Below are 22,379 nucleotides of genomic sequence, written 5' to 3'. Positions count from 1 at the left end.
CAAACACAGGTTTGATTTTATCATTAGAAATTTTTTTTTAAAGGCAATAATTCCTTTTTCTTTTATCCCTATCATTATTTTGAAAATGTCAAACCTAAAATAAATTGAAAGAATAGTATAATCCCCATATACTCCTTTTAGATTCACCAATTGATAATTTTCTACACATATCAAGACACTTAATTCCTAAGTACTTCAGCATCTGGCTTTTTAAAAACATAAATACATGACCTTCCAAAAAATGGAAATGGGAGGAAAACTCCCAAACTCATTCTATGAAGCCAGCATTACCTTGACTCCAAAACCAGACAAAGACCCCACTAAAAAGGAGAACTACAGACCAATTTCTCTGATGAACATGGATGCAAAAATTCTCAACAAGATACCAGCCAACTGGATCCAACAATACATTAAAAAAATTATTCACCACGACCAAGGAGGATTTATACCTGGGGTACAGGACTGGTTCAATATCTGCAAAACAATCCATGTGATACATCACATCAATAAAAGAAAGGACAAGAACCACATGATCCTCTCAATAGATGCAGAGAAAGCATTTGACAAAATACAACATCCTTTCTTGATAAAAACCCTCGAGAAGGTAGGGACAGAAGGATCATACCTCGAGATCATAAAAGCCATATACGAAAAACAAACTGCTAATATCATCCTCAATGGGGAAAAACTGAGAGCTTTCCCCCTAAGGTCAGGAACACAACAGGGATGTCCACTCTCACCACTGTTATTCAACATAGTATTGGAAGTCCTAGCCTCAGCAATCAGACAACACAAAGGAATAAAAGACATCCAAATTGGCAAGGAGGAAGTCAAACTTTCACTCTTCACAGACATGATACTCTATGTGGAATACCCAAAAGATTCCACCAAAAAACTGATAGAACTGATCCACGAATTCAGCAAAGTCTCAGGATACAAAATCAATGCACAGAAATTGGTTGCATTTCTATACACCAACAATGAAGCAACAGAAAGAGAAATCACGGAATCGATCCCATTTACAATTGCACCAATAACCATAATATACCTAGAAATAAATCTAACCAAAGAGGTGAAACATCTATACACTGAAAATAATAGAAAGCTTATGAAGAAAACTGAAGAAGACATGAAAAAAAGGAAAAATATTCCAGGCTTATGGATTGGAAGAACAAATATTCTTAAAGTATCGATACTACCCAAAGCAATCTACAAACTTAATGCAATCCCTATCAAAATAACACCAGCATTCTTCACAGAGCTAAAACAAACAATCCTAAAATTTGTATGGAACCAGAAAAGACCCTGAATAGCCAAAGAGATCTTGAAAAAGAAAACCAAAGCTGGAGGCATCACAATCCCGGACTTCAAGCTGTATTACAAAGCTGTAATCATCAAGACAGTATGGTACTGGCACAAAAACAGACACTCAGATCAATGGAACAGAGTAGAGAACCCAGAAATGGACCCACAAACGTATGGCCAACTAATCTTTGACTAAGCAGAAACGAATATCCAATGGAATAAAGGCAGTCTCTTCAGCAAATGGTGTTGGGAAAACTGGAGAGTGACATGCAGAAGAATGAACCTGGACCACTTTCTTACACCATACACAAAAATAAACACAAGATGGATGAAAGACCTAAATGTAAGGCAGGAAGCCATCAAAATCCTAGAGGAGAAAGCAGGCAAAAACCTCTTTGACCTCGGCTGCAGCACCTTCTTTACTCAACACGTCTCCGGAGACAAGGGAAACAAAAGCAAAACTGAACTATTGGGATGTCATCAAGATAAGAAGCTTCTGCACTGCAAAGGAAACAATCAGCAAAATTAAAAGGCAACCGACAGAAGGGGAGAAGATACTTGCAAATGACATATCAGACAAAGGGTTAGTATACAAAATCTATAAAAAAAAACTTATCAAATTCAACACCCAAAAAACAAATAATCCAGTGAAGAAATGGGCAAAAGACATGAATAGACACTTTTCCAAAGAAGACATCCAGATGGTCAACCGACACATTTTTCGAAAAAATGCTCAACATCACTCATCATCAGGGAAATACAAACTAAAAACACAATGAGATGCCACCTCGCTCCAGTCAGAATGGCTAAGGCGAGGATGCAGAGAAAGAGGATCTCTTTTGCACTGCTGGTAGGAATGCAAACCGGTGCAGCCACTCTGGAAAACAATATGGAGGTTCCTCAAAAAATTAAAAATAGAACTACCCTACGACCCAGCAATTGCACTACTAGATATTTATCCAAGGGATACAGGTGTGCTGTTTTGAAGGGGCACATGCACCCCAACGTTTATAGCAGCGCTACCAACAATAGCCAAAATATGGAAAGAGCCCAAATGTCCATCGATGGATGAATGGATAAAGAAGATGTGGTATATATTTACAAAGGATTGTTACTTGGCAATCAAAAAGAATGAAATCTTGCCATTTGCAACTACGTGAATGGAACTAGAGGGTATTATGCTAAGGCAAATAAGTCAGTCAGAGAAAGACAGATATCATATGACTTCACTTGTATGTGGAATTTAAGATACAAAACAGATGAACATAAGGGAAGGGAAACAAAAATAATATAAAAACAGGAAGGGAAAAAAATAGGGAGGGGGACAAAACATAAGAGACTCTTAAATATACAGAACAAACTGAGGGTTGTTGGAGGGGTTGTGGGTGGCAGGGATGGGCTAAATGGGTAAGGGGCATTAAGGAAGACACTTGTTGGGATGAACATTGGGTGTTATACATGGGGGATGAATCACTGAAATCTACTCCTGAAATCATTATCGTACTATATGCTAACTAACTTGGGTGTAAATTAAAAATTAATTTAAAAAAAAGATAAAATAAAAACAAACACATGATCTTATAAATAAAAGGAGTAAAAAGTAAAAACTAAAATTAACTTTTATATGGAACAAAAGGGAGAAAAAAAAACGTGTATATATGGACTCTCTCTGCAAAAAGTCACCTACCAAAAATCAACTTAATTAAGTACAAAGGGAAGCCTATGGGACAGGAGATCTGCGGCAAAGTCTCTTCCAAATACGTGGAAAACTATGTAACTAATGCTCAATGTTTCGCATATTTTGGGGACAAACCTGGAGAAACAAAATCCACAGACAACCCTAAAACTTCATTTCAAGCAAGGGTTTCATTCTCCTTCACCAGCAAACCTTTAACCAGAGCTGGCAGCAAATCAGTACGTTCAGGTAGTTGGTTAAGGACAGGGACAACAAGGTCCACGGACTAAGGGAAGCTCCACCCCCTGGCCCTGTGTGCCAACCAGGAAGGGCACTGGCTTAGTCTGTGGGCATGGGGTGGCACAGCCACCTCCAGCCTGTGACATCCAGTACAGGCCAGGAGCAGCATCCCTTGAAAAAGCCAGCATGTGAGAGAGGCCTCTTTCTCTCTTCTTGCACTGGCACTGTGCCCTCCTGCCTTCCGGAGTGGTACAAATCAACAGGGAGCCCAGAGCAGGGAGTGGGGACCTGGGAGGGTGGCTCTGATCCCACATTGGATCATCAGTCCCGATTGACCAACAGTTGCCTCTATTTGGCAGGTAAACATTTGGCCTAAAAGCAATTTCAAAGGAAGGTTTCAAACTATCCAAGGGTATCCCGATTATTCAAGAGCTCTTGTGAAATTCCCAAAATGTTTAAGTTCACTTCCATTAAAAAAAATAAAAACAAAAACAAAACCAGCTTATAGTATGTCTTGAGATAGTCTGTCATAATATCAAGCAAATGACAAGAGGCATTACTGTTCCTGAATCTGGCTGGAAACCACTGGCGTTAAAAAATCATAAAGGCAAAAAAAAAAAAAAATCATAAAGACACTAGCTTGATGCTGAAAACTGAGAAGCAAACTCATGACCACTGTGAACCTGGGAACTCCCAACAATTTGGAAAATGACTAATATTTGGGAAAACAATTCAGCAAATGTCCAAAATGCCAAGGGGTACTGAACTGTGATCTCTATCCATCCTCCAGGTGGGAAAGAATAAAACAAAATCCTGAAACTTTTTGTTAAAGGTTGAATTACAAAATCAGAGGAAGGAAGAAATGCAGCTGCCAGAACAGATTTGAATTTCAGTTAATCATTTGATTCCAGTATCATGCAATTTTCATCAAAAACAAGAATTCTCAGCAGCTGAGAAAGAACCAGAGAGAACATGAGGAAGAGGCCAAGAAAGGCAATGAGGGGAGGGAGCAGGAAAGCTAAGGAGGCTGTGCCCAGGAGAGGCCAGAGCCTGTGGGCTCCAGAGGAGGCAGCCCCTGGGGCTTGCTCCCCTGCTGAGGGAGGGGTTCCTCTCCTCCCATGAGTCCTGCCTCACAATGGTCTCTCTCTCTCTCTTTCTCTCTCTCTCTCTCTCTCTCTCTCTCTCTCACACAGCCCGCCCTCGCTAAAGCAAGGCCGGGCTTAAGTCTCAAGAGGGAACTGCCCTTCACCCAGGAAGAGACCACCCTGCCAGAGGTGCCTGGCTTCTGTTTGCCAGGAATGTTGGTGGCGACAGGATGATCTCTGCACATTCTTTGACCAGGTCCCTACCTGCAGCCAAAGACATACTCTTCAAAGTGGCTGGGGCAAGGGCTGCAGCCAGAAGCATGTCTGGACTACTCCAGAGGCACCCCACTGGCTGGGTCCCCTGAGCACCAGGCCCCTGTGCAACTCCCTGAGGCTGTGGCTTGCCCAAAGTCACAAAACTAGGAAGTAGCATAGGCCCAAGTGGAGTGCAGGTCTCCCAACCTACAGCCCTTCCATCACATTTCTTTGATGGCGCTGTAGCAGAGGGAGTAAAACCACAGGTAGAGCCAAACACTGCAGGAGGCAGAGTGATGACGCCTATGAACCAAGAGACATGAGGCTCTTTGACCTGTCAGGGGCAGCTTCTTAAGGGCGCGGAAGGGAAAAAAACAAAAGCAAGCTTATACTCATAGGGAAACATAATCTGTGATTATAAATATTTCATGAGCAAAGAAAGTGGTACTGGCTGAGAGACTGGGGCGGGGAGGGTGGACAGCAAATTAGATCCCAGTTTGCAAAGTGATAGGGCAGCTGGAAAAGCAGCAAAGCTGAGGCTATTCTGGGCTGTGCGCTGGGAAGGCCTGCGTCACAGGCGGAGAGCAGGGTCCGGCCACTCGGCTTTGTGGAAACCACAGCCTTCCGGTGGTCAGCACAGAACACCTTGGGGAAGAGTGAAGAGCAGAGGAAGGGACAGTGAGGACAGTCATTTGAATGACTTGGGTAGGCCCCAGCGGCAGAGGGAATGCGGCAGAGCGGCAGGACCCTGCAAACTCATGAAAGGATCCACACCACAAGCTGGCTGCTGACTAAGGGCACAGGAAGGAGTGAGTCTGACCCCAGAAAGCAAGTGACCTGTGACGACAAAGGGTAGCTCAGGAAAGAGCAAAGGCCCAGCCCCCGAGCAGGTGGTACCCGGCTGAGAATAACAGTTCTGCTTTTCCTTTGCCTCAGGACAGGGGTCTCTTTCCCCCAAAGCCTTTGGGAAGCAGCAGCCCAGAAAGCAGAGAAATTAAGAGCTTGCTGAGTACCAGCTGCTACAGTTGGAGACACTCAACACTGACAAAGCAGGACCCAGGCTGCGTGTGATCCCTCCTCCTTGGCCACGGTGAGCCACTGCAGCAGAGCATGTCAGCCACAGACTCTATATCAGTCCTTCCACAGGGCCAGATGGAAAAGGACGTTAGCTCCTCAGGTACCCAGGGGGACCCTGAATCAAGCTTTGTCGGAAGGGCCCTGGGGAGCGGTGCACGCCTCAACCAAGTAGACGGAAAACTACGAGCCCTCACCTCACTGCAGTCAAGACATAGCAGGTAACAGGCTCCAAGGTGTACCCACTGACTTCAGGAAACGCAAATTATCCTCTAGGCTCACAGCTAGAGAATCCATTCAAGGTGGGGAAGACTCATCGACCACAAAATTAAGACCCCATAATGCTGTGGGAAGACTCTGCAGTTACAAGTCCCAGGATCTGACTTCCAGACCAGCTTTACTACCTAGGAGTTTTAAGACCCTGTGAAATCAAGTTACCTCTGAAGCTCAGTGTCCTCGTCTAAACCATGGACCAATGCCTGCCAAACCTAAGGACTGTGAGGAATCCAAGGACAGACATACACATACTTTCAAAACAGATACTAAGTGCCATTCCAATTTAAGAGATCATTTATATCCAGCTACCTACCTGATATCTCTTGGATGTCTCAAAGGCATCCCCTTCCAGATGCCCCTAATTGCTCCCTCCCTGCTACCCAGACCTCTCCTAGGGTACTGCCCCCTCACACCATCCAGGCATGGAAGCCAGAAACCCATGACCCATTCTTGGCCATCCCCACCATCTTAATGCACCACCAAGCCTAGTCAACTGTACTTCCTAAAGGCTTCTCCTTCCCTCCTTTACTACCCTCCTCACCCAACACATCATCATTTTCACAGGGCCTGCTGCAGAGCCTATGCTACCCATTTTGGCTTCCCTCAGCCCCTGTCCACAGAGCAAATCTAAGCACATCTCCTCTCCCACCACCCCTACCCCACATGCTAAATACCCCACAACAGTACCCTCAACGTAAGCTGGAAAGGCAAGGGAAGCTGCCTGGGGCCTATGAGGCCTCGCACAGCCTGGCCCCGCTCTTCTCCTACTCTCAGCCAACACCACACTCCGTCTCACTCTCCCTGCTCTGGCCACACTGGCTTTTTCAAGTCCCTGGTACTTATACCATTCACTCCTGCCACAGGGCTTTTGCACATGCTCTTCCCCCTGCCCGGAACATTTTTCCCTCCTCTCTAGCCTAACTAATGCCTACTCATTGATTTTTGCTAAGGTATAAAAAAGCACATGATGTGCATAACTCAATAATTATTTATAGATCTATACCCATAATTCCTGCCTAGATAGGTTTCCCTCTTCCCCTTTCCTGTCCACACTCCTCCCCACCCCCACCACTATCCTGACTTCTATGACTTCTATTCATTTCTCAGAAAGCAGCTGATGCAACCTTTTCTCAGAGAAGCTGCCTCCAATCCCTCAGAAAAGTCTAACCCCTCTATCACAGGCACTTTCACACCTGAGAATTTGCATTTGAATTATGTGAGCTGTGTTGATTTCCCAAGGGACACCGTAGGCTCCATGAGGGCAAGGACCATCCCTACTTGCACTCACTGCTGTTTCTCAGTGCTGGCACATGCATAGAAATGACAACAAAAAACAGCTAATACCTACTGAATGCTCATTATTGCCAGGTACTCAGACGTACTACCTCACTGAACTCTCACATCAATCCTACCAAGTAGGTGCCATTGTTATATCCCCATTTTACAGGTGAAGAAACTGAGGAACAGAGAAGTTAAAGAACTTGCCCAAAGTCATTAAGTGGTAAGTGGCGGAGTCAGGATTCAAACCCAGGCAGTCTGGCTACAGAGCCTGTGTTCTTTATTTTATTTATATTTTAAATGTTTATATTGAGATAGAGCGAGCGCGCCTGTGCCCACAAGCACAGGGAGGGGCAGAGAGAGGGAGAGAGAGAATCCCAAGCAGGCCTTGCACTCTCAGCACAGAGCCCAACACTGGGCTCAATCTCACAAACCATGAGATCACGACCTGAAATCAAGAGTCAGACGTTTAATCGACTGAGCCACCCCGGCGCCCTGGAGCCTGTGTTCTTGATCATTGTGCTACTCTGCCTCTCAGAGGCCAGTGGAATATACTACAAGCATGTGCTCAGGATAACTTGAGTGAATGGACTTACAAACGAGTTGATGAGATTTCGTTAAGGGAACTAAGGGAGACCCCCCAAATCTCCCTGAGAAGATCAACAAACAAATGGGACCCACCTACATAGGCCCAAGATTAGGTCATCTGCAAAACCTAAGGGCTCGTCCATTCCCCCGGCAGTCAAGGGCAGAAGCTTTCTACTGAACACAGAGGAGTGCTTCTGCTCCCTAGCAGAGGGTACTCCACAGCAGAGAGAGGATTACCGTCTGGGTTCCATCGAAGCCTGAAGGCAACATTCCACTAGATTAAACAAGTCCCTCTGCTCTTTTTCATGCTAACCCTGTAATCCCCATAACCATTTAACATCTCAAACCCTCTGACACACAAAAAAATTTCTGGCTGGCAAAAAAATAAAACAAAATAAAATCTTGCCTGGTTAGAAAGTGACAGAGTCCGGGGCGCCTGGGTGGCTCAGTCGGTTAAGTGGCCGACTTCGGCTCAGGTCATGGTCTCGCGGTCCGTGAGTTCAAGTCCCGCGTCGGGCTCTGTGCTGACCGCTCAGAGCCTGGAGCCTGTTTCAGATTCTGGGTCTCCCTCTCTCTGACCCTCCCCCATTCATGCTCAGTCTCTCTCTGTCTCAAAAATAAATAAACGTTAAAAAAAATTTTTTTTTAAAGAAAGAAAGTGACAGAGTCCAAGTGCACATGAATGAATTGGCATTTGGTTTATACATCCATTCTCCAGAGCTTGACAATCCTGGATGGGCTCATAGGCTACTTCCTGCAAAGACTGCCATCTTGTGTGGCCAGACAAGGGTTGGCCACCTTTTAACTGCTTTGGTGCCATTTACCTCATGACTACATCCCAGAAAGCTCAGGAAGGAACACACAGGAAAAGGTTTATTTTTTCACAGGACACTGTTCCCTGGCATGAGGCCCCAAGTTCCCTCCCATGAGTCCCAGTGCAGCCAGTGGCCTGGCCACTGCTCACACAAAGTTCTGAGCAATGGCCAGCACTTTGGAAAATTCACCTTCCCTCTGGCGCAGGCTGGTGGGGATGGGTGTCTTAATTCGGGTCCCCACAGGGTTCCCATTGTCCTCAATGAGGACCACATTGTTAGAGTCAAACCTGGGGGTCATCCGGGGACCAGGCATGCGATGCCCCACAATGAGTGCCTTTTTCTTCTGTCCCTTGATGGCCAGCAGTATCCGGTCACCCACCTTGCCCACCCCACTCTTGTTATAGACGTGGATGCAACGAGGAGGGCGATGGTACGGGGTGTTCCCCAGGGCACTGTTGTCCACCACACGTACGCGCGTCATCTTCTGAATTGCATCGAGGCTCCCAGTGGTGCTAGGGAAAGAGAAAAAATGTCTGAAGTCTGTATCTTTCCTGGCCAGGGTGCAGAGGCCTCAGAGGGCAAGGCCTGGGAGAGATCAAACGTTAGCAACAACATGCTGAACAGAGCAAAACCCAGGGCCCTGACAGAAAGTCGGGTTCTTGTGAAGACTTCTCTGTGACCAAGACAGTTTCCTCACAGTCAAAAGCTTCTGCTGCCAGGTCAACATCTCAGCTTGGAGGGGTTTTAAGGAGAACCCGATTCTCTGTTACAACAATCTTCATGGCAACCTAACTGAAAGCCTTTAGTATTCAAAAGAACTCTTGAGGATTAAGGGAATATTTTACAGGCCAGGCCTCACCCATTACCTAGCCTGCAAAACCTGCTCCCCCACAATACACCGATTCCCAAACTTCCCATCTGTGTGTTGCTGGGAACTAGACAACATGAGTAGGTTTGCTAAGGGGGTCCCCTGACATAATATAGGAGAAACCAGAAATAAGTCAAGGTAACAATCTTTTGTCTCAATGCATTTGCCCCACTAGACTGGAATTGGTTTTAAAGAATACCTATTAAAGGCAGACAAACTATTATTAAGCAGTCAGATAACAGGTGGATTTCTATTTTCCTGAAGTGCTGGCATTGTCCCGGGTAATCCCAGGCTCTCCCCTCCAATTCCACATGCTTCCTCCAGGTAATCTCATTGGTTCCCTCTGCTTCCAACTAGTAAATTTCATCTCCGGCCCCACTTCTCGCCTATACTCTAGCCCTGCATTCACTCCAAGCTCCCCGCAACGTGTCCTACTGATACTGCAGGCTCAATAGGTCTCACAATGACCTCATCGTCTCCCCTTGCAAACCTCCCCCTGCTGCCATATTTTCTTTCTAGAAAATGGCTTCTCCAGCCCCCAAGCCATAAACCTCTCTCTCCATCAACACCCTGGCTGCCAAGTCCTATTGCCACTACCTGCAAAGCCCCTCTGTCCCTTCCCTCCAACCCCACCAACACTGTCAGTTCCACAGCTTTCTCTCTTGCACCAAGACTGTTACATTAGTGTCCCAAGTGGTTCTGTGTGCCTCACATTGCAGACCAAGGGCTCTCATCAGAACATTAAACTGAGGCCAACCCCCCCACCCCCACCACCACTTAAAACTGTACAGTGGTCCACCACTGTCTACACTGTCGACAGTCTGCCCCCCCCTTACCTGCTGAGGTCCACAACCTCTTCCCATTGACCAGAGTGACCTGTGCCCTCCGGGCACACCATGCCTCTGAGCCCTCCCTGGAGGCCTGGACGGGCCTACTCCCACTTCCCTTGTGGGAAGGCTGCCTCCGCTCTCCCTTCCCCCTCCTCGTCCATTAGCAGCTCCTGTCTCAAGCCATCCAAAGCACCGTACAAACCTCTATTATTATACTGGTCACATTTCCTCAGAGTTATTTGTTTCCAAGTTTGCTCCTGTGGCCAACTGTGAAGACTCTTTCAGGACAGGAAGCAATTCTTATTCATCTATGACCAACCCTAGGCACAGTGCTCAGTAAACGCCAGGGAGTGAGTGCACGAATGGGGCCAGAAGGCACGTTTGCCAACAGGAACACACCCAGTGCTCTGCGTCCTGGCTTAGCATCTATAAGGAGGGGAGGCTGTCATACTTCCACCGTGCCTGAGTTTTGGTAGTAAGCATGTAACTTTTTAAAAAGAGATTCCAGGGGTGCCTGGGTGGCTTGGTCGGTTAAGCGTCCGACTTCGGCTCAGGTCATGATCTCACAGTCCGTGAGTTCGAGCCCCGCGTCGGGCTCTGTGCTGACCGCTCAGAGCCTGGAGCCTGTTTCAGATTCTGTGTCTCCCTTTCTCTCTCTGCCCCTCCCCTGTTCATGCTCTGTCTCTCTCTGTCTCAAAAATAAATAAACGTTAAAAATAAAAATTAAAAAAAGAAAAAGAAAAAGAGATTCCATTTTTAAAAGAAAAGGTTTTCATGCACTGGGGGAATGACAAGGTCAAGAAATGTCAGAGTCCAGCAAGGACCGAAGTTACATCTACCGTAGGCCACTCCCTACTCTACCTCCAACAGCAAAGTCACCTCCTTACCAATCCTCTTACCTGACCTGACCAAACCCCAGCCGCTCTGGCCCCTTAAGCTTTCCCAGATGCCAAGCCTACCTCTCTGGGTTCCCACTCCCTTTCGAGTCATGTGATGCCCAGCCCTGATGGGAGGTTTACTCAAAGACACAGCTTTTAGAACCGAATGGGAAAGTTACCTGAAACTGCGCTGGCTGAGGGCTCTGCCTGCACGGGTGAAGGGGCACCAGAGCCCAGCAAAGAAAGCCATGGCAAATCCTGCAGGAAAAGAGGGGGAAAGGGGTTATTTCTAAGTCAGTGTCCTTACTCAGAGCCAACCTGCTGGGGACTCGTGTGGGAGGTGGTACTTCTAGCATAAGATCATTAGTCACTAAATATAAATCTTAGTGGTTAAAAGATACACAGATGATTAGGTGGAACTCTAGCTCCAGTTTTGCTGATTCATATTCTCACTGGGGTCAGAGAGCTGGCACGGCCCACAGCAGTTCTTGCTATAATACAATAGCACAGAGGATGCCTTCCTGGTTACAGACTTCCATCGTCAGGAAGAAAGCAGGAATCCTCTGGTACACAACCAGCCAGTGACCCCTTCCCAAGTCCTCCACAGAGGAGAGCCTACACACCAGTGCCTCTGACACTCCTGTGTCTCCTGAAACCAGAACTTTTACTCCCTGAAAGCAGACTACCTGACCAACTGCCAGCTTGTCTTGTCACCATATCACCTTTCCCCAGATATAAAAGCCAGAACACCTGGATAGCTCAAGGCTAGTCAAGTAGAGCCAAAGGATGCCCTCGCCACGTCACCAACCAAAGCCTCTATCTGGGTCAGTCTCCCAAACAACAATATAACACAGAAAAATTACCTGCCCCACTCTACAGCTGAAAGCCGTGTTTGGGACAACAAGGTGGAGACAGAAGAACAAACACCAACCCCAAACCGACTCCTCCAACTTGCAGAACCCCAACCCCACAGCTCCCTAGCCCCAACAAATATGGCAGCCCCAGCTGCCTGCAAGACCTGGGCATCAGTTAGGGGTACGTTTAAGAAAATCCTATAGCCAGCCAGCAATTCTAGCTGCAAAACATGCCCGTTCTTCTATCCAAATATTTGGCTACAGAGGGCCTCATCGAGAACTTTCTGCTGAGAAAGGCCTCTACCACTGGAGTATTTACACACAGCCTTCCCTCCTGTAACTTCAAAGCACCTCAGATAAGATTTTATTTAACAAGGGTGGGAGCGGGAGCCACTATTTACTTCCACAGAAACATCTAGACACTCCAGAAATGCTTATTAACTACAATTTAGCCTCAAATTACAAGCTTATTCTCCAGTGTTTTCCTTAAGACAACCCAGAAAGCATTGGCCAAAATGTAGTTATGATCAGAAAATTAAATGCAAAGAAAGGCAGCTAACTTCTAGAACTACTAACGTCTGACATACCGAATCAAAGACAATCAGAAGAGGCCAGCTTTACCTTTACAGCTAGGTGACCCTGGACAAGGAACTATGAGCTTCAATTTCCCCATCTGGAACACCTACACACAGCTGGTCATGAGATAAGCCATGAAAAGGACAGAGCATGGGGGAGCCTGGGTGGCTCAGCTGGTTAAGTGTCCCGATTCTTGACTCTGGCTCAAGTCACGACCTCACAGTTTGTGGGTTTGAGCCGCACATCAGGCTCTTTACTGATGGCACGGGGCCTGCTTGGGATTCTCTATCTCCTTCTCTCTTTTCCCCTTCCCCACTTGTACTCTCTCAAAAATAAACAAACATTAAAAAAAAAAAAAAAGATGAAAAAAACAAAGGACAGGGTGCCTGGGTGGCTCAGTTGGTTAAGCATCCAACTTCAGCTCAGGTCATGATCTCGTGGTTCATGGGTTTGAGCCCCGTGTCGGGCTCTGTGCTGACAGCTCAGAGTCTGGAGCTTGCTTCGGATTCTGTGCGTGTGTGTGTGTGTGTGTGTGTGTGTGTCTCTGAAGCCCCACAGCTGGCCATGGGCAGAACCAGAACCAGAACCGGGCCCAGCTTCAGCCCAAGGGTCTTCCCACACACTGTACAGCTTCACTCTGCCATGCAAAGCTCACTTCTCAAAAGGGAGCTTAGGGCAAGAAGCAGTTTTAAGGGTCATCTGGTCTTTCTCGGTTTTCTTTCTTTATGAAAATTTACCTAATAGTTAAAAGCATCAGGCACTAGACTAAGTGCTTTACATTATCATCTTCTTTAAGCCTCACAAAACTATAAAATAGGTATTAGTATCAGCCTCATTTTACACATGAAGGAATGAGGCCCTGCGAGGTTAGATAATTTGCCCAAGGTCACACGGCCAGGAGTGACAAAATTGAAATCTGAACCCATGCTCTTACTCAACAGTTAACGTGGTTTAACTTTAATTTTACTATTAGTATTTTTCCAACTGTTAAATCATCCCCATTCCATCACTGGTATCACATACACATTTTACTCATCCCCAACCCAATGCTTGCTGAATCAACCGAACTATATAAGCACCAGGTGAAAATTATTCACTTTAATCCAATTTAAGTTTTTGAGGACAATGTGTAGTGTAGGTGGCAAGAAGAGTTCCACACTCTGAGCAATAACTAAAAATTGGCCTAAAAAAAAAAAAAGGCTCTGAAAAGCAGTCCGTCTGGTCCAGGCGGCGGCTACCTCCGATCTCAGCCAAGCTTTCCCATCTGACGCTGGCGGGCCCTTGTTCTCACTCCCAGGGAGGAAAGAGGCTCCTCAGCTCCTCCACAGAACCCTCAAGATTAGCCCAGCACCACCCACCCACATTCCCTCTCCCGAGAACTGCAACACCCTGCCTCTTCACACCGCACCTCTTCCTCAGTGACACTTACGTTAGTCCCAGGGCTGCCGAAGTGCTGGGGGCTTCCCAGAACTTTCCCGACTTGGGTACAACAAACCCACGACTCAAGGCACCTCTCTAAAATCTGCAGGGCAGCCTGGGCACAAACCCAAAGCCAGACCTCCTCTCCGTGCCTTGCTCACAAGCCGCCCCCACAACCTATGCCCAGCTCTGCCCAGCTAAATCTGCCCTAGTGCCAATCGCATCTCCCCCAGGCAGCCTTGTGTAAAACCACAGCATCACTTGCTACCCCTCCTGCACACCGAGGACATCTGGGGATCCTGTGCCAGAGGAACTCTCACAGCGCCAACGTTCACTATCCAAACTCAGTCACCGCATAAATTTAGATACTTTTTTGAGATAAGGCTGATAACCCTTAACATTCCAGTCCTTGCTACTCTCCAAAACTCAGAGACTCTGCAGAGATCTTGATAACATGGCATCTGAACTCACTACAGGAATTCAGGGGTCATGTAGACTCAGATCACGAGGATTATATGTACTGCCCTCAGACACAGGAGTAATACATTGACATCTCCAGCAGGTACTTCCATTTTCACAAGAAAAGGTCCAATTCAAAGACTTTTCACTAGCCCTTCAGTGGATCTGATAGTGACCTCCACACCCAAAGGACTTAAGACATCAAATGGACAGCAGTAAGCATTCCCATGAACTTGAAAGCACACAAGAACCAAATATATTCACTTATTGTACACGTGTCCCTTATTTCTCAAAAAAAAAAAAAAAAAAAAAAAATCTGTGGTCCCCTCTACTCCCACCCCAGCAGGTCTTGATAGAATAGGAGTGCAATGAATACCTGTTGAATAAAATAAATGAGGTGGCCAGGGCACCTGGGTGACTCAGTTAGTTAAATGTCTGACTTTGGCTCAGGTCATGATCTCGCAGTCCCTGAGTTTGAGCCCTGCATCCAGCTCTGTGCTAACAGCTCAAAACCTGGAGCCTGCTTCGGATTCTGTGTCTTCCCCTCTCTCTGCCCTTCCCCCAAGGGCAAATTTTTTAAAAATTTTAAAATGAGGTAGCCAACAGAAAGAGAGACTCCCCTCACCCACGGCTCCACACAGAAGGAAATCCAGACCCTGTAGAGCTGTTATCTGTGTATCAGGAACCAGGACATCACATGCAAACATGCTTTGGGAGAACCATGGTGCTAGTCATGGGAGGATTAGCCCGTGCCATGTATACCAGCCCCTGGAATCATCTCCTGGGCCTAGTGCCTACAGTGCCCACTGTGGAAAGGTCCCTCATCCCACCACTAAATAACTGGTTCGGATCAGGCAAGAGTAATAATGGAAGCAGCAATTTACTTCAAAGCAACTCCAACTGACCCTGATGTTATTTCCTAGCATAAATCCATCATGCAGACACAGCCCTGATTCACTTCAGTCTATATATAATGCTTTGTTTCACAAGCAATGTCACTCTGAGTCTTGTGTGCACAGGAAACTAACCCCAATGATATTTCCTCCTCTACAACACTCTCACTCAGAGGCCAGCTATTCGGAAGACTCCAGTGCCAGAGATGGCTTTTCATGCCACTTCCTGGTCAGCACCAAGTATTGCCCTCCAGGTTTAGAGTATGAATCACAACCTCTCCAGGGAGAGGGGGATGGGGGAGCAAGAGAAGGAAGGAGGGAAGGAATGAAAGAAAGAGAGAGATTACTTAATAAAATCCAAGAATTGTGCTCACTTTCCATCCTGGTTTAGCTTTAAGATCTCCCTTCGGTTTTGGAGGCCAGGGAGGGCCAAGCAGGTGAGTATTTTACTTAGCATGGCCCTATAGGTCCCATCAGAAAGACATTCAGTGAGGGCAGGGACCTGCACACTCAGAGGGCTCAGCACAATGTATCCAAATGGAGTTCACTAAGTATCTGTTAGATGAATACAATTAATCTACAATTGCAATTAGTTCCCCTCCAGTCCCAGAGAGGCCCCATGCTGGGGTTGGGGGGGGGGGGGTCTTTCTTGTGCCCTTCACTCTGGCTCCTAGTGACTTGGGGAAGCCTCCAAGACACAATGAACATGTTTAGCTAATTTTAACACATAGAGACTAAGCTGGAAAAGCAGACAGAAAAGACCCTATACCTCTGGTGCTTTGTGGAAAGCAGGAATGTACCATTCCTTGAGCAAGGAGTAGCAAAATGGTATACTTAGTGTCACAGGTACATGTTATATATACATATATATTTATTTATTCATTGTTTCCACCTGAACAATTTCCATCTTTAAGTGCCTGGCATGTTAGGTACCATATAAAGCCGTCTAAAGAGGAACGGACTCTTAAGAAAAGAGACAAAAATAAAAAGTTCAGCACAATCACATAGGCATGTTCAAAGGACATGTCAGTAAATGAAAAGAAACACATACAAATGCAAGGCCCAGCCACAAAAAGGAAATACACCTACCGTAAGGATAGAAATGTCCTTCTTAATTAAAGCAGGAAAAAGGAGAAACTTGCCGGCTTCCAGGAATCAAAAAAAGGACTCCCTGACCTATCATGCAGGAGTCCCTCCCATCTCCTGCAGATCTCACCCCAATCTTTCTGTACCAATAAGTACTCCTACTTGTTGTTTTAAAACTCATTACTGTTTTGTTGCCCAATTATTCTCTTTTAGGAAATTTTGTGGGGTTTTTTTTTTTTTTAACCTCACACAAGTATAACATGCTACAATTCTCAAAGTACTTTCATAGATCATTTTGTTGGGTGGTTACTTTTTTTTTCTTTTGAGATTTTATTTTTAAGTAATCTCTACACCCAACGTGGGGGGCTCAAATTTACAACCCCAAGATCAAAAGTTGCATGCTCTACCGACTGAGCCAGCCAGGAGCCCCTGGATGATTCCCTTCTTGAGCACCGAACAGAAACATATAGACAAATGATAAAGAGCAACAGTCTGTAAGGGGTTGACTCTGTTAAGGGTTTTGAATAGTTCTGGGGGCTCAGTAAAGTACCATTTTGCAGATAAAGAAATGAAGTCCAAAATGCTAAGCAACTTGTCGACTGTCCAAGGTCAGAAAGCTGTTTCCACTGTACCCTACACAGCTAAGATGCTGCTTTAACCATTAATAAACTTCACAGAAACAAGCATGCCACACAGAGGGCAAGCGCTCTTTCTCCTCTGTCAAATCTTTTAAAACTCGGAAATTAAAAAGCTGTCTCTTCATAGGCACCTGGGTGGCTAAGTCAGTTAATGGTCTGACTCTTGATTTTGGCTCAGGTCATGATCTCACAGTTGTGAGATTGAGCCCTGTGTTGGGCTCCACGCTGCGCTAGGAGCCTGCCTAAGATTCTCTCTTTCCCTCTGCCCCCTCCCTACTTGTGCTCTCTAAAAAATAAAATAAAATAAAATAAAATAAAATTAAATAAAATTAAATTAAATTAAATTAAATTAAAATAATAAATAAAATAAAATAAAATAAAATAAAATAAAATAAAATAAAATAAATAAAATAAAATAAAATAAAATACAATAAAATAAATAAAATAATAAAATAAAATAAAATAAATAAAATAAAGCTGTCTTTTCAATAAATATCTACACTACACCCAGCCCAGATTAGGACCGAAGCTGAGCTGATCTGATTCACTGGCCAAAGTGTCAGTTTTCCCAGCATCACTATCAATAAACAAAGCATCCCTCCAAGGCACAGTGGGCTGTTTCTACAAAGGCTACCAGTGAGGACCCCATTTCTCAATGTGATTCACAAAGATAAAATGTTTCCAGGGTCCTTGACCTAGGCTTGTTTATTTATTTACCTTATGCTCCACCCTGTTACAAAAGTATTTAAATAGTGGTTCTTGGGACGCCTGGATGGCTCCGTAGTGGCTCAGTCCATTCAGCTTCCGACTCTTGATTTTGGTTCAGGTCAATTCACCCGATGGAGCCCCCTTGTCCTGCATCAGGCTCTGCGCTGACAGCACAGGCTCTCTCTCTGCCCCTCCCTCTTGTGTGTGCAGGAGCACACTCACTCTCTCTCTCTCTCAAAATAAACACTAAAAAAAATAAAATAGTGGTTCTTTAATGTATATGACAATTCTCAATTATTCAAGCTGGTTTTTCAATATGTGGATTTTATCTACTCTAGACTTGCTCCCCCTCCTTCCTGACCTCACTGGTGTGCAAACACCTATAGTTCCAGAAGTAAGTTTGTAACAATCTTGGTTTGGTCAAAACTCAGAAAAACCTATAAGGCAAAGTTAAGTCCTACTTAATCTGTTACATACTTCCCTCCCATTAGTACCTCTACTGGGCCAGTGGCAAGGAGCCAGGTTTATGGAACTGTCAGTTGGGCAGGCCTGCAGTAGAGAAAAAGAAAAGCCTAGGGGAGCCCCTGGACTCAAAGAGAGGATGCTGCTGACGGAAAGCATATCTCTTCCACCCTCACCCTCCCCTGGAATCAACCTCTCCAGGCCTCAGCAACTCTCTGTCAAGCAGGGGTCATAGTGAAGAGCGAAGAGGCATGGAAATGAAAATGCTTTAGCGGGCCTCATGAAGAGGGTCATCTTAAGCGGGGAATCCCTCTCTGGATTAACCAGTAAGGACCAGGTCTGCACTGTAAGCAGTTTGTTTCCCAAATGCTGACCAGGGAAAAGAGCCTTGCTCCCTGATTCTCAAGGCAGCACTATGGGTATGTCTTTTAATTAATTGATTAATTAATTTTAATGTTTATTTATTTTGAGAGAGAGAGAGACAGAGCACAAGCAGAGGAGGGGCAGAGAGAAGGAGAGAAAGAATCCCAAGCAGGTTCCACGCTGCCAGTGCAGAGCCTGATATGGGGCAAGAACCCACGAACCACGAGATCATGAGCTTAGCTGAAACCAAGATCTGGACACTCAATCGACTGAGCCACCCAGGTGCCCCTACATTTTTTAACGTTTGTTTATTTTGAGAGAGAGAGAAAGAGAGACAACACAAGTAGGGGAGGAGCAGAAAGAGAGTGAGAGAGAAAATCCCAAGCAGGCTTCTCACTGTTAGCACACAGCCAGACATGAGGCTTGATCTCACAAACAGAGATCATAACCTGACCCAAAATCAAGAGTTAGACCCTTAACCAACTGAGCCATCCAGGTACCCCCCACTATGGGTCACTCACTCCTAAAAGTGTTTTTCAGCTAAAAGTAAACATGGAAAAGTGCTCCTTCCCTTTTCTAAAGACATAAATGATTTTTAGAAAGTTTTTGACAGGGGAACTTTCCCACTCTGAGTTGTGTTTCAGGAATAAATAATGAGCTAACTGATGTGTTAATAAGAAAGCATATTACCAGGGCACCAGGGTGGCTCAGTCGGTTGAGCGTCCAACTTCGGCTCAGGTCATGATCTCACAGCTTGTGAGTTTGAGCCCTACGTCAGGCTCTGTGCTGACAGTTCCGAGCCTGGAGCCTGCTTCAGATTCTGTACCCCCCTCTCTCTCTGCCTCAACCCACTCACATTCTGTCTCTGTCTCTCTCAAAAATAAATAAACATTAAAAAAAATAATAATTAAAAAAAAAAAAGAAAGAAAGAAAGCATATTACCTCACCCAGAGCAACATTTCTGGAATTTGAATCAGTTCTCTCTTCCAACCTGGTTGTCATTGCTAATACACATGTAAAATCGCACAACGGTGAGGTACAACCCAAAGAAAACCATCAGCCTCTAAAATGAGGGCTAACTCATAACCTCTAAAAGGAAGACTAACTTGTAACCTGATTTTTGAGACCTTCAAAAAGAGACCTTTGGGGGCCCCAAGGCCCCCCGCCACACAGCCATAATAACTATCCAAGTAACAAAAACAAAAGGAAAATCCATTTTCCCCAGCACAAAATTGGGACAAAATAGGTTTTAAAGGACTTTTACATCATCTAAGATTCTAAATGTCGAGGAGAGCCTAAATAATCATGTCTAGCACCCAACAGAGTACTACCCGAAAATGGACTCCATGCAAGGTTTTTATCCCTGACATTCAGGAGCAATAATAAAATGTTTTGGCCACCATTTCTTCATGGATTCCACAGCACATTTGATTCAATTATCATTTCAGGCTTTTTGAAAAGTTCCTTCTTCTCTCCAGTAATATGTGGTTTAAAAACCTTAATTAGGCACAGGCAGAAATAGACCGGGAATCCCCCACATGTTCAGATTAAGAAATAGTAATACATAGGGGTGTCTGGGTGGTTCAGTTGGTTAAGCATCCAATTCTTGGTTTCAGCTCAGGTCGTGATCCCACAGTTCATGGTATTGAGACCGGCATCAGGCTTTGCGCTGACAGCCCCAGGCCTGCTTGGGATTCTCTCTCCCTGTCTCTCTGCCCCTTTCCCCACTCATGCACACACGCTCTCTCTCCCTCAAAATAAAGAACTAAACTTACAAAAAATAGTAATACATAAGAAACACCTTGTAGTGATCCTCAGAGATCCACTTCCATGACAAGTGCTATTTGGCAATGGATCACACCAGCTTTACAACCATAAAATCAACATCATATGCAAAAATGTCCATAGGAAACATACACCCAAGAAGCTCTAAGGGTTAAATGAACAATTCCATCCGTGAAAAAACAAAAACCAGAGCACACCCCCTTTCATCTAAACTCCTTGCTCCCACTCAAAACAACTCCCGGAATCCAAACTTACAAAGACCACCAGGGAGTGTACCAAAGACAGGTTCATCCTCCTTTCTATCCTTCCTAAGTAAACCAACGTACTTCCTACTCCAACAAAATGCTTGTTCTTCAACTGCATGTATCTCCACGAGTGAAGAGTAAATTGTCCTTCTTCTTGGAAAGTACCTCTCTCAAGAGACACAATCTGCTCTTTACTGTACGTTCCCAGTGTGCTGAGTCCTTGTGTACATTTTCAAATGACTGAACACTCAGGCTGAGGAAGGAAAGGCAGCAAACAGGAAGATAAGGGAGACCAATCCATTTCGAAGTTTTCTGTGACACACAAAGAAACACATGGTATTAACACTTGACACATTCACATATGTATGAATGTATGTATACCTGAAGCAAGTGTCAGGAAACAATACTTGGTCTTACTAAGTAAAATGAGCCCTGATGGCTTCTACCTTTTTTTTTTTTTAATGATGGCTGTGATCCACTAAACTGGATTTCAACTAACCAATGGAACTCAGTTTGAATGGGAGTTCAGTTTGAAATGCAGTAAATCAAACCTTACTGTTGCATTCCACAAGCTTTTAATGATCCCTTTAAAAAGCCAGCAGACAGCAGAGACAATGACCAATCACAAGAACCAGACACAACCAGGTAAGCAGTGCCCTTCCTCTGTCCAGCAGCCCGGGTTTAAGTATCTCCCAATCTCCCAGCTTTTCCCAGGTAACCCAACATGACTCCATCATATGCCCTTTTGTTACCCCGTTTATAAATTCAGTCCATTCAATCTCCCAGGATGGCAAAGTTCATTTACTGCCCAGTATGGAACGCAAAACTTCCTTTTTGTTCCCAAACCTCCCTCTTCAAGCCTGAAGGGAAGATAGAGCCTTCCAGGAACCCAAAATTCAATGAAAAAGTTTGTACTCTGCGTGCCTTTGTGATCTATTTGCGTAGGTGCTATAAAAGAGGATACACACGGCCTGTCTGTTCCCCCCTCTCTCCCCCTCTCTTCATCTTTCCAGTCTTAATCCCTGGCTGATGCAGCCTCTGGTGAAATGAGAAACCAGGGAACCCCCTGGAACAGGGGGGAGCCACTCATCGGCATGACAGTGAAGGCAGTGGACTCACTCTCCACACCACAGAAGCGCCTGGCAAACGAGTCACAAAGTCATCTCAAGAGCCAAGCTGGAAAAGGGAAGGGAAGACAAGAGAAGCAGACAAACTCAAGGAGCCGGGGCTGGGTAACGGGCCGGAGGCCAACTCGCCAAGGCTGGACCGCAGCCCGCCCCTCACCAAGCCAGCCCCACATCCCTGGGAAGGGCAGGTGAGCGCAAGCGGGGGTCGCGGGGTGCAGAGACCCCGGGAGCCCCCGCGGCCCTCGGGGACCGGGGTCAGAGGCCTCCCCTCCCCACTCTGACCCCTCCCACTGGCCCTCTGCCCCCAAGGGGGCCCACTAACCTCCCACTCCGGCTTTTCCCCGTCCACCCCGAGGAGTGCGCCTTCCCTAGTGCAGGGGAGAAAGGAAGCGGAGAAGGAGGAGCGTGACGCCCATTCCCCCAGTCACAGGGTCGTACCGCTCTCGCCGCCCCGGAATATCCCGCGGCGGGCCTCTCTGGCCCAGCGCCGCCTTCCTGCCCCACGCGGCCTCTCCACTGCGCCTGCGCGCCCGACCCAGCCAGGCGAGCGCCGATCTGAGAGTGCGCGCGCGCCTTGCGTGTTCTGGCGTGGGGGGT

At 46.0% G+C, this 22,379-nt stretch overlaps 2 protein-coding genes across 3 annotated transcripts in view; both read right to left on the bottom strand.

The window, feature by feature from the left end:
• Nucleotides 1-22,379, bottom strand: part of TCTE1 (t-complex-associated-testis-expressed 1) — a 196,656-nt gene that overhangs the window by 16,699 nt on the left and 157,578 nt on the right. The gene's annotated exons all lie outside the window — the stretch shown is intronic.
• Nucleotides 8,624-22,340, bottom strand: MRPL14 (mitochondrial ribosomal protein L14). Of its 2 annotated transcripts, none has more exons than XM_019457267.2 (3): nucleotides 22,221-22,340; nucleotides 11,347-11,425; nucleotides 8,624-9,103 (listed from the first exon to the last, which is right to left on the bottom strand). In XM_019457267.2, the coding sequence occupies exons 2-3, from the start codon at nucleotides 11,415-11,417 to the stop codon at nucleotides 8,737-8,739; spliced, it is 438 nt and encodes a 145-aa protein (XP_019312812.1). In that variant the 5' UTR covers nucleotides 11,418-11,425; nucleotides 22,221-22,340; the 3' UTR covers nucleotides 8,624-8,736. The 2 variants fall into 2 exon arrangements, with proteins under 2 accessions (XP_019312812.1, XP_019312814.1); XM_019457269.1 differs by lacking the exon at nucleotides 22,221-22,340 and adding an exon at nucleotides 22,105-22,214.

This window comes from Panthera pardus, unplaced genomic scaffold, assembly GCF_024362965.1.
Source record: "Panthera pardus isolate Hobbes unplaced genomic scaffold, ASM2436296v1 HiC_scaffold_17, whole genome shotgun sequence".
Classification (NCBI taxonomy): Eukaryota; Metazoa; Chordata; class Mammalia; order Carnivora; family Felidae; genus Panthera; species Panthera pardus.
The sequence above is the reverse complement of the archived record's forward strand: the minus strand, read 5'-3'. Positions and strand labels throughout refer to the sequence as shown.